The sequence below is a fragment of the Giraffa tippelskirchi genome, chromosome 13 (genome assembly GCF_054371585.1).
Source record: "Giraffa tippelskirchi isolate mGirTip1 chromosome 13, T2T-mGirTip1v1.2.pri, whole genome shotgun sequence".
Lineage (NCBI taxonomy): Eukaryota > Metazoa > Chordata > Mammalia > Artiodactyla > Giraffidae > Giraffa > Giraffa tippelskirchi.
In genome coordinates, this window is record NC_137287.1 from 103,406,091 (window position 1) to 103,417,961 (window position 11,871).

The following is an 11,871-nucleotide window of genomic DNA, read 5'->3' on the forward strand; positions in this document are numbered from 1 at the left end:
GATGCTGGGAAGAATTGGGGGCAGGAGGAGAAGGGGACGACAGAGGATGAGATGGTTGGATGGCATCACCGACTCGATGGACATGAGTTTGGGTAAACTCCGGGAGGTGGTGATGGACAGGTAGGCCTGGCGTGCTGCGATTCATGGGGTTGCGAAGAGTCGGACACGACTGAGCGACTGAACTGAACTGAACTGTACATTCTGTGGGTTTGGACAAATGTATAATGGCGTGTGTCCCTCATTATTGTATCATACAGAGTATTTTCACAGCCCTAAAAATTCTCTATGCACTTCCTTTTCATTTTCTTTATAGTGTCTTTTGAAACATAAAATTTTCTAATTTTGATAAAGTCCAATTTATCTACTTTTTCTCTTGTCATCTGTGTTTTTGCTGTCCCATCTAAGAAGCTCTGCCTAACCCAGAGTCACAGTGACTGATTCTTAAATTTTATTCTAAGAGTTTTATAATTTTGGCTCTTATATTTAGGTCTGTGGTCTGTTTAGAGTTAATTTTTGCCTGTGGTATGGTAACTTCATTCTTTCACACACTGGTATCCAGGCATCCTCACCCCACTTGTTGGAAAGATGATGCTTGAAGTGAAGTGAAGTGAACGTTGCTCAGTCGTGTCTGACTCTTTGCAACCCCATGGACTATACAGTCCATGGAAACTTCCAGGCCAGAATACTAAAGTGGGTAGCCTTTCCCTTCTCCACGGGGTCGTCCCAACCCAGGAATTGAACTGAACCGGGGTCTCCTGCATTGCAGGCAGATTTTTTACCAACTGAGCTACTAGGGAAGCCCAAGATGATGCTTGCCCTCACTTAATCGCCTTGGTGCCCTTTTCGAAAATCAATTGACCAATAATGTAAGGGTTCTCTTCTTATTTAGTGGTTTGTTATGTGCTTATTCTTTTGAAATTAAGGCAGAAAAACTCTCAGACAAGTGTGACCAAAAAGTCTTTGAAGAGCTATAAAGAAGACATTCTAGAAAAATGGTGCTAGAGAGGATACCCACCTCTTCTGGAGAGGCTGCAATCCTGCCGGATGTGCCACAAACATGGAGAAACATATGTATTAGGGGAGTCAGACTTGGATCAGTGACCTGGAGCCTCTACCTCCCCATCTGTGAATGGTCCAATGTTACTGACCAGGGTTCTCGGCCACCTCAATCAATAGAAATTGATCAGAGGCAGGAAATACAGGAAGGTTTTATTGGGGTCCCTGCTGCAGCAGAGCGGAACAAGAACAAATAACAGGTTCCCTTGCTAGCTGGGCTCACCGAGGTGTGAGGAGTTGGTTATTTATCTGGGATGAGGGTAGGGGTGTGTCCAGGGGTCGAGCTGGAAGCTTGGCTTAGGTGGTTTGCCCACCCCTTTGGTGGTGCTGTGTGCAGTACTCGGCTTTTGCTCCTGACTTCCTGCTTTTGCTCCCCACCCTTCAGAAGTGGAAGTAGAGTTCTTTGGTCTCTTTGTATCTTGTTGTCCATAATTTTCTCCAGTTGCACACAGTTCTTTTTAGTCCCTTATAGTTTCTTTGTATTCTTGCTTGAAGAGGAGATGTTTGTCCAGGTGTAAGCACTGCAGCAAAGGGTCCTAGTCCTAGGACTCTGCCTGTTTTACCAACAAGTCCGGGAGAAAGTTATGTTTTGCCTCTTCCTGAGGTTTTGGGTTCCATCCTACTTAGCTATGTGGGGGAGGATGGGGTATGCTGAGTGGCTATCTCTCTGAGCCTTTCTGTGAGATGGGAGTGATTTGGGGAAAAGAGATGATGTGTGTGAACATGCTCTATAAGCTTTGAAATGTTGTTGATGTTACTGGTGGTGACGATACCGGTGATGGTGATGATACCAAAAGGCAGACTCTCAGGTTTGGGACTTCAAAGGCAGCCATCTTGACCCCATCCCAATGCTGGGTCATTTCGCCAATATTCCTACAAAGTAGCCACCCAGTCTGAACCTCTCTAGTGACAGAGAGCTCAGAACGTCCTGAGAAGGCTGTTCTGTATTTGGTGTCTCTACGTGTTAGAAAGGGTTCTCTCCTCTAGAGTGAGACAATCCTAATCTAATAATATCAGCCATGCCAGCACTGTAAGAGGTGCTTCTACACAGCATCTTATCTGATCTTTCAGATAACCTTGGGAGGTCAACATACTGCTAGGCACCGGCATTTAATAAAGGGGGAAACAGGCTCAGAGAGGTTAAGTGACTTGCTCAGGAGCCCACAGCCAGTAAAGATAGATGCAGGCATGATTTGAACCCGGGTCCATCTGACTCCAAAACCCACACACCTGAGCTCTGGGCTGTTTGGTAGTCTTCCCTCAGAGATTCCCAAGCAAGGGTCTCAGTTTGGTCCCTGGGGGCTACCCTTCTTATCCACACTGGCCCTTGACTACTAACCTCTGCCAGACGTTCACCTCACCAATGTCGCCGTGCAAAAGACGTCTCCCGACTACCACCCGAAGAAGGTGAGGAAGCTGGGCTTCTGCCCTCAGATATGGCCTCTGGGACTGGGCTGGGGTGGTGAGGAGGGAGAGCCCAGGAGAGTTCTCCAGAGAGGTCAGGTCACTGCCTGTTTTCAGGGCCCAGGGTAAGCGTATACATGGAGGCCCACAGATCACGTGTTTAAATGTTTAAGAGTTACAAATCAAACTAGTACGGCCTGTAACAATAAGTGTTGTGTCCTCCTACCTTGACGGATATATTATCTATCTATCTACTACCTACCTACCTAATAACCTGCAAGAAGACCAGGTTCATATTTAGCACACTTAGACTTCTCAGAGTTAAGAGCCAGAACAGAAGAGTACAGGAAGAGCTGGTCCCCAGTTCTCTACCACCCTGTGGGGGCCTCCTGCAAATATGCACACACCCAAAACAGCAAGCTGTGGGTGACTCCCTGGGTCTTGAGGTACCCACATGGTCAGTGCAGTCTGTCCTCAAAGGGCAGGCCCAGGGAAGAGGCCATTGCAGGGCATTTGGGCAGAGACTTCTGGAGTGGTAGAGAGCAGGCTGTGCTCTAGAAAAAGAGGCCCAGGCTCTGGGTGGGCCACACTTCCTTGCGCATGCAGAGTCTCCACCCTGTAAGGGTTCTGCTCATCACAGGACTTAGGGCTGGGCTCCCCTTGTCCAAGACTAGGGTCTGTGCTGATGGCGAATGGCCATCCTGGCTGGCCAGGTCTGGGCTGATTGCGGTTTCCTCTCCCAACCCGGTGGTGGGGCCCAGGGCTGCAAGTGGATGCTTCAGCGCTTCCGGCAGTACCTGGCATCCAAGCATGGGCCCGAGGCAGTAGAGATACTTTTCAGCGACATGGACAACATCTTCATCAGAAGCCTGCAGAGCGTGCAGAAGGTGATCATCAGCGACAAGCACTGCTTTGAGCTCTACGGCTATGACATCCTCATAGACCAGGACCTCAAGCCGTAAGTGGATGGGCTGGTAGCCCGGAGAGTGTGGGGGTTGCTGGGGAGGGGGGATATTATATTTTACATACTCTGCACCCCGACTGCCTGGGTTTGAGCTCAGCTCTGCCACTTCCTAGCTGGGCATGCTTCCCTTCTCTGAGCCTTGGCTTGCCTGTCTGTAAAATGGTCACCGTGCATAGAGGAATGTTATGAGGAAGAAATGAGCCCCATGCCCGACACTGTGGCCTTTCCCAAGCATCTGCTGAGTCAGTGATCCTTCCCTCCCATCAGGCAAGAAACTTCCCCTCTGTGAATCCTGGTGCTTTGAGGATGCAAAGGGATAGGCAAGGGAGTACTGTTACCAGGTCAAGTCCCAGAATTTTGTGCCTTCCTGCAGCGCTCACGAGGAGGTTGAACACACCCGAGCTGTCAGGGAACACACTAATGGCCCTTGGGTGATACAACAGGGCACAGAAGCCCAGTGAGATTGTCCAGGCAGCTTGAGGTCATGCAATAAGTCCAAGGCTGAGCTGGGCCCAGGGTCCATGTTCCTGGGCTGAGCAGCTTCCACCAGCACTATGGCTCCTGGACCCAGCCCCCTCTCCAGGGTCACTGTATCGCTCTTGGGGGCCTTTCTGAGCCAGGAGTAGGAGCCCTACAGCAAGACCTAAGTCAGGCCCAAGTTCAAGAGAAACCAGGGCCAGGCGCCAGCAGGTCTCTCTCCTTTGCCCTCTGGGATGCAAGCTGTCCTACAGGCATTAAAGTGGACACCGATGGGGGAAATGAGCTTGGGAGGAGGCAGAAGATAGGGAAAGGGGGCCCCAGTGTCTCATTGACCTGCTGGGTGAGCTTGCCCACTCTGTGCCCCAGATTCCTGTCTGTCAACTCACAGGGTTGCAGAAAACCAGAGGTCACAGGCTGGAAGCCCTTGGGCTGCTTTTAGCCTGCAGACACTTTGAGTTTGACCTTCAGAATGTTTTTTTCCACTGGGTTGATTTTCATCGACCATCTCCCATAACTGGAAGATGTTTGCACAAACATTGGGATGTTTTGGAAGAGTCAGAGGGTCTTAGAATTCTGTGTCCACATGCTCACAGGGCAACACTCTGCTTGAGCTGCCATAGCCACCCCTTCAGAGGTGGAACGCTCTTCCCAGCCCCCCACAGGCTTACCCCTCCCTGCCACTCCCCACCCCTGTTGAACTGGCAGGCTGGTTACTATCCTTAAAAATATTTATTTAATACTTTTATTGATTTATTTGGCTGCATATGTGCTTCATTGCAGCGTACAGACTAGTTGCCCCCATGCATGTGGGATATTGTTTTCTTTAATTGGCCAGTAACGTTTTAACATATTTTTCAACATCAAGTTTTTACAGATAATACACATTTTTAAACTTTTAGTACTAGACAAAAATACCTAATTCCAAAATTTGAAAATTCCAAATATCAGTGTTTCAAAAAAGGTATTAAGAATGCATGTGGGATCTTAATTCCCCCACTAGGGATTGAACCCATGTCCCTTGCATTAGAAGGTGGATTCTTAACCACTGGACCACAAGGGAAGTCCCCTGGTTACCATTTATAGACAAATGTTCACTAGGAAAGTTTCTCTCATACTCCAGCTCTTTTGAAAGAAGCCAAAGGAGTAATAAGCACGAGGGCATAAAATTGTTCTTACCCCCACCAGCTTGCTTCATTTAAGTCACCACCTGGACCCTGCAGGGGTTTCAAGTGTGTGACAGTTGTTTTCAAAAGGTTTCCCTGAAACCTTTCTTCAGATGGAAATGTAGAGACAGCAGCCCTGGTTGAATTGAGGGTGGGGCCCAGGCACCTCATCTAGTCTCTTGTGAAATTCCAGGGACCAGGCAACCTTAAGATTTTCTATTCCCTTCCCTCCCCAGGTGGCTCCTGGAGGTCAATGCGTCCCCATCACTGACAGCCAGCAGCCAGGAGGACTATGAGCTTAAGACCTGCCTCCTGGAAGACACCCTGCACGTTGTGGACATGGAGGCCAGGTGAGGGAGGGCAGCCTCGCTCATACACCCTTGTACCTCACCATCAGGGCTCCCACCGAGGAGAGAGAACTTGGAACCTGGGACTGGAGAGGACCTCGGAGATGTCTCTGGCCCCTCCGCCCTCCCCTGTCCCACCATTCCACAGATGGGGAAACTGCAATGTTCATACAGAATCAGGTCCTGGCCCAAGGACTCAGCCCTGACCCAGCAGAGCAGGGCCATACAGCTTTCTGAGATTTGGTCCCGCAGAATTTCCTCAACGTTTCCTGACTGTGGGACCCTGACCCAGTCACTTCTCCTCTCTAAACCTCAGTGTTTTCATCTGTAAAATGGGAGATTTAATATCTAACTCTCAGGGTTGTTAGATTAATTTACCAAAGTAATTTATTGTAATATGACTAACTCACAGTAAACTACTCAATAAGAGGCTATTTATTGATATAACAATGTATATATAATAGAACGATACAGGGTTTGACTTCAGGAATGGCCCCGTGTTGGCTGGTTCGTCTGTTCTCACTCTCCTCTCTCATCTCTTTCCTGTGTTAGTTTCTCCCCAGTTATTCCAGCAAAAGTTTGAGGGCTGACTCTCCTTGCTCACTGGTGGGGATTGAGTCACATGCCCATCCCTGAATCAATCACTGGGACTCTGATTGACCAAGGCTAGGTCTTGTGTCCACTTCCAGGTGTTGGGGTCAACCCTACTTGAACCATGAGAGTGAGAGTGAGGCCTGGTTTTCAAAAAGGAAAACCCAGGTACCCAAAGGCCAAAAGAAGTGAAATGGGTGCTGAGCAGGCAGAACCTCAGGTGTCCACCGCCCCTATCCATCATCACTTATTCCTTCAACAATCATTTGAGGCCCTCCTATGCGCCAGGCCTTGTGCTAAACGCTCGGGACACAGGAAATAAAGGACATGACTGGTCTAGTCCCTGCCTTCATGGGGTCCGGTCTGGGAAGGATAGCAGACTTTAAACCAGAAAGCACGTTACTGGGACCAAGTGTGGAGGCCTGGGGACAAATGGGGGATGACCCCCTGAGGTCATCCCCCATTTTGGATGGACAAAAGGTACTCTGACAGGGTGGGCACCAGTAGGGTGCCGGGAGGGCTCGGGGCCCTGGCTTGAGTCTTAGGGCCCCACCAGGCGCACCTTCATTTAGCCTTTGTATCTCCTGCTTGTCCAGGCTCACAGGAAGGGAGAAGCGAGTAGGAGGCTTTGACCTCATGTGGAACGACGGCCCTGTCAGCAGAGAAGAGGGGGGTCCTGACCTGTCGGCGATGGGGAACTTTGTGACCAACACACATCTCGGTATGTGGGCCCAGGTGGGGAGTGGGCACATGGGAGGTGGCAAGTAGTCTAAGAGGCAACTTGCCATGGTGGTTAGAATGTTTCAATTCGATCTAAAATTTACCAGCTATGTGACCTTGAGCAAGGGACTTAACCTCTCTGTTCCTCATCTGTAAAACAGAGATTCAATAGTTTCTATCTCAATATATGCCTAGAATACTGCACGGCACGTGGTGAAAATATTATTAATCTGTTATGAGGCAGATTTCAAAAAGCTTAGGTGGCACATTAACAAAAAACATGATATGTTGCTAAGAGAAATTAAGGACTTCAGGGCTTGACCTTAAACTTGGCTTTTAAAAAGTGAAAAATTTCCCTGACTATAAAAATTATTCACACTCATTGTAGAATATTTGAAAACTAAAGAAAGAAACGAAAAAAATCATCCAAACATAACCATCTTTAACAATCTGGTGTATTTCCTTCCAATTTTACAAAAATGCATATATTCATATTTTTTTCTTACAAAATTGGCACTGGGCTGAAGCTTTGAGGCTAACTTTTCCACATAGCATTTTCCAGCTCATTCAATAACATTAGTAACAGCCTCTCTTTTGGGCTTCCCTGGTGGCTCGGAGAAGGCAATGGCACCCCACTCCAGTACTCTTGCCTGGAAAATACCGTGGACGGAGGAGCCTGGTAGGCTACAGTCCATGGGGTCGCTAAGAGTCGGAAACAACTGAGCGACTTCACTTTCCACTTTCATGCACTGGAGAAGGAAATGGCAACCCACTCCAGTATTCTTGCCTGGAGAATCCCAGAGACGGCAGAGCCTGGTGGGCTGCTGTCTATGGGGTCGCACAGAGTCGGACACGACTGAAGCGACTTAGCAGCAGCAGCAGCAGGTGGCTCAGCTGGTAAAGAATCCACCTGCAATGTGGGAGACCTGGGTTCAATTCCTGGGTTGGGAAGATCCCCTGGAGAAGGGAAAGGCTACCCATTCCAGTACTCTGGGAGATTCCATGGACTGTATAGTCCATAGGGTCACGAAAAGTCAGACACAACTGAGCAACGTTCACTCACTCTCTTTTGGAAACACACTATGGCCAGGTCCAGACTATTTTACATACATTATCTCATTTCACTTTTAGGCAGCCTTGATTATTTTACAGATGTGGAAAAGGTCTCCAGATGTTAGATCACTGGCCAACAGTCTTGGTCATAAGTGGTAAGAGAGGCCTTGAACCCAATCTGTCCAACTTCAAAACCTGAAAGCTAGGCTGCTAGCACTTGTCCCTTGGCAAAATTAGAAACAAAATTACCATATAGCTGCAAAACATCCCCAAATCTATGAAACCAATTTCACATAATTGAGCATTTGGCATGACTCCAGTTTTTCACTTTTATAAATAATGCTGTGAGGACATCCTCTCAAATAAAGTTCAACTGAAACTGGCTATTTTTTTTAGGACAGATCCCTAGGAATAGAACTACTGGGTTAAAAGGATGGACTTATTACAGTCAAATTGCTTTCTTAGAAAGATTACATAAATTTGCGAGCTCTGAATTTAAAACAACAGCAGCATCAACAACAAAAATACCTTTGCCAACTTCATAGGTAAAAATATTTACTTGTTTTCTGTGCATTCCATTGATTATGTGTGAGGCTTCAGATTTAAAATTTGCAGTTCTTTTGGAAGCTATCCATATTTATTTTTTTTTCCAGTGGGCTTCCATTTTTCTAAATTTGTAAAGGCCTTGGATATTAATACATTGAGGATATTTTCCCTCTGTCAAACTTACTGTAAATATTTTCCTTTTGTTTGAATATTTCCATTCAAACAAAATGAGTTTGTCATTTTTCTTCCTTCTTCTTTGATGAAAAGTTTTGAGTATCTTTTAGGGTTTGGTATGATTTAGGATTGGGTTTGTCTGCAAACAATTAACAAACTAATAGCTATCCAGAGAAAAACTGATTTGTCTTGAGTCACCAGAAGTCATGGGGCAGGCCATAAATGACAGTTGCACAGTGCCACCAAGGACCCAGATCTTTCCTCTTTCTTCTGTACCACACTCAGCCTGTTAGCCTTGATGCTCATGATTTTTGCCTCATGGCTGCTCCAACTCCAGACACTGTGTCCTTATCCCAGGCAGGCCCAAGGGCCAAAGCCTTTCCTTCAAGCTTTGACTCTTTATTCCAAAAGGAAAGCAGGTAACTCTGCTGACATCTCACCCACTAGAGCTGGGTCACATGGCACCTCAGCTGCAAGGAAACCTGGGAAGTCAAGTACTAAGTAGTTGGCTTTGAGGAAGGCAAAGGAGGGGCAGTTTGTGAATGGTTTTCCCACGGCAGACCCCTAGTGCCTGCCACATGGTCTTGTTGGAGGATGACTATACAATGCTTTCAAGCTGTACAGACAATCACCTGGGAATCTTGTTAAAATGCTGTTCTGATTCAGTAGGTCTGGAAGAAGAGGGCTACAAGTCTGCATACCTAAAAGCCCCCTAATAGTTAACTATTGTTGTGTAACAAATTCTCTTGAAGCTTCGAAGCTTGAAACAACCATCTTATTTGCTTATGATTCTTTAGGTGTGGCTCAGGGTCTCTCACAGGGGTGCAAGCGCCTAGCAGATTTGCTGAGACACGGTGGCCTAGGATAGCTTCATTCACATGTGAGGTGGCTGGGATGGGCTGTCAGCTGCCTCTTTTTCCAGGCGGCCACTAGTTCACACAGTAGTCTCAGGGTTCCAAGAAGGCAAGAGAAGACATAGTGAAGCCTCTTGAGGCCTAGGCTCAGAAATCCCACATGTCATTCTGCCACAGTCCGTTAGCCAAAGCCTGTCCAGCCCAGATTCAGGGGGCTAGGAAATAGAGTCCACCTCTTGATGAGAGGAGTGGCACAGTTACTTTGCAGAGAGGTCCATAAAGGACGAAGAGGATTGTTGCATCCACCTTTGCTAACAATCCATCTCAGATATCAGTGCCAATGGTTCCTGCACCATGTTTAAGCAACAAAGACTCAGAAGAGTGGTTCTCCACTTTGACTGAATACAAGAATCATGTGGGATCATAAAAAAAAAACAAACAACTGATACCTGTTGGAGATAAATATCCTTGGACATCAGTATTTTTCAAACTCCCAGATGACTCGAAAGCACAGCCTAGGTCAAGAGCCAGTGATTCAGAAGTCTCTGGAATAATTCCCATCTCCAGTTGAGTATCTGGGTGGGTAGTTTTGAATATAAGAGGAGCTGGCTGGGGGTGGAAAGAGTATTGATGAAATGAATTAGGGATGCGTTGGAGATCTGGTGAAAAGATCAACAGATAACTCAGAGATGAGCCTGGAACTCCAAGCGATTTGCATTGGACACAAAGGTTTGTGAATTATGAACCTTAGTTAAGGCTAAGGTTACATGGAACTCATTTTGGAAAACCCCGGGGACTGGCATTTAGTGGACTTTCAGCTCAGAGAAGGCTTGATTGCTGGTGAATGCCTAGGAGGCAGGGGTGGGGCTCTGGGGAAGCTCAGAAACATGGCAGACACCTCCAGGTCAGTAGTTGTGCCCATGGGGATTCAGTCATTCAACCAACGTTCGTGAGGTGCCATCAGTGCTCCTGGCACAAGATTAAATGACCATACAGTTGCCTCAAGGATTAGCTCTGAGCACAAAAGGAAACAGTGAATGCACTGAGAGAGGAAGTGAAGTCAGCCTGCACTGCCTGGGGCACTCTCCCCCGAGAGTAGGAGCCACTTGTGGGGGAAGATCCACCTCTTAGTTAAAGGTGCTTGACACACGAGATTAGGGGAAAAGCTAACATTTAACGAATTAGGTACCAGGCACTGTGCCAGATTTAAGTGCATTTTCACGGAGCAAAGCCAGAAAGCAGAGCAGTATGGGAGGAGTTAAGAGCTTGGCCTCTGGAGCTAGGCAGCCTGGGTTCAAGCCTCAGTCCTGCTACTAATTGTGCGATTTGGAGCAAATTACTTAACCTCGCCGAGGCTCCTCTTCTTTTGCACACATTATTCCTGTGAAAGCTCAACAAGTCAAATCTACATCTTCACCTGAAGTAGCCCCTGATCTGAGGTAAGCCCCCAGTGAATATTACCTGATCCTTGCATTTACCCCATAAAGCAGGTATCCTGATGTACAGATGAGAAAACTGATGCTCAAAGAGGTAAGTGATCTAACGGTCATGGCAGCTGGGAGGGGATGCGTGCCAAGTCACTTCAGTTGTGCCCGACTCTACAACCCTTATGGACTATAACCCGCCAGGCTCCTCTGTCCATGGGATTCTTCAGGCACGAGTACTGGAGTGGGTTGCCTTGCCCTCCTCCAGGGGATCTTCCTGACCCAGGTATCGAACACATGTCTCTTACATCTCCTACATTGGCAGGTGGGTTATCACTACTGCCACCTGGGAAACCCACCAAGATGCAAACCACAGGCCATCCATAGTTGCATGGCTTCTGCTGGCCCCTCCTTCCGCAGGTAGTAGCACTGGCCCCTTCTACTCCCCTAAGACCCCTCTACCAAGGACAGCCCATCCCAGTCAACACTCCACTTCCCTTCCAGGCTGTGTCAATGATCGGAAGAAACAGCTGAGGCAGCTGTTCCGCTCCCTTCAAGGCCAAAAGAAAACTCCCAACTAATCCCGAGCATGGAGAACCACTGGTACCACACTGGTCCTCTCTCTGCGTCCCGTTTTCAGCACAGCAGCACTCCGAGCACTCAGTCCCTCTCCCTCCCTCTTTCCGGCCTGGCAGCTGCTTTGTTGGCCCAGCACCCCACCCTACCGTGGAGTCTTTGCACCAGAAGAGCCGATCTCTGGGACTGGATAGATTTTAACCTTGATAGATTGGTTAGCTTGGCGAAGAGGACAAATGCAGCAAGTTATACCCGAGAGAGATCACATCTAATAAAGGATTACAGCCCTTATTAGGATTTTGGGCTCCAGGCTTGGCTCAGGGAATGCTGTCGCCGCAACCACATCTTCCTGGTTTTGACCGTTTGATGTCTCTCAGGGGATGTGTTGATAGGCTCCCCCAAGAGCAAGGGTTCAGTTCTTAAGTTGTGTTTGCAAAGCAAGCAGTTGTTAGATTGTGTTTACTGGGGGTCCGAGTAAGGGCTGAGCCTTAAATACATCTTGCCCTCCTTACAATAGCC

General features: G+C 47.8%; 1 protein-coding gene across 11 annotated transcripts in view; it reads left to right on the forward strand.

The window, feature by feature from the left end:
- The window catches only part of TTLL9 (tubulin tyrosine ligase like 9), a 51,032-nt gene extending 39,383 nt beyond the window's left edge, over positions 1–11,649 (forward strand). For 6 of the 11 annotated variants that reach the window (XM_081559548.1, XM_081559543.1, XM_081559544.1 and 3 more), the window contains 5 exons: positions 2,405–2,463; positions 3,222–3,418; positions 5,304–5,417; positions 6,602–6,726; positions 11,281–11,649. In XM_081559548.1, coding sequence (XP_081415674.1) covers positions 2,405–2,463; positions 3,222–3,418; positions 5,304–5,417; positions 6,602–6,726; positions 11,281–11,357 — 572 coding nt within the window. In that variant the 3' untranslated portion in view covers positions 11,358–11,649. Of the gene's footprint in view, positions 1–2,404; positions 2,464–3,221; positions 3,419–5,303; positions 5,418–6,601; positions 6,727–10,839; positions 10,883–11,280 lie in introns of all 11 variants that reach the window. The other 5 variants (XM_081559553.1, XM_081559551.1, XM_081559550.1 and 2 more) reach the window with 3 other exon arrangements.
- Positions 11,650–11,871: the final 222 nt, after the last annotated feature.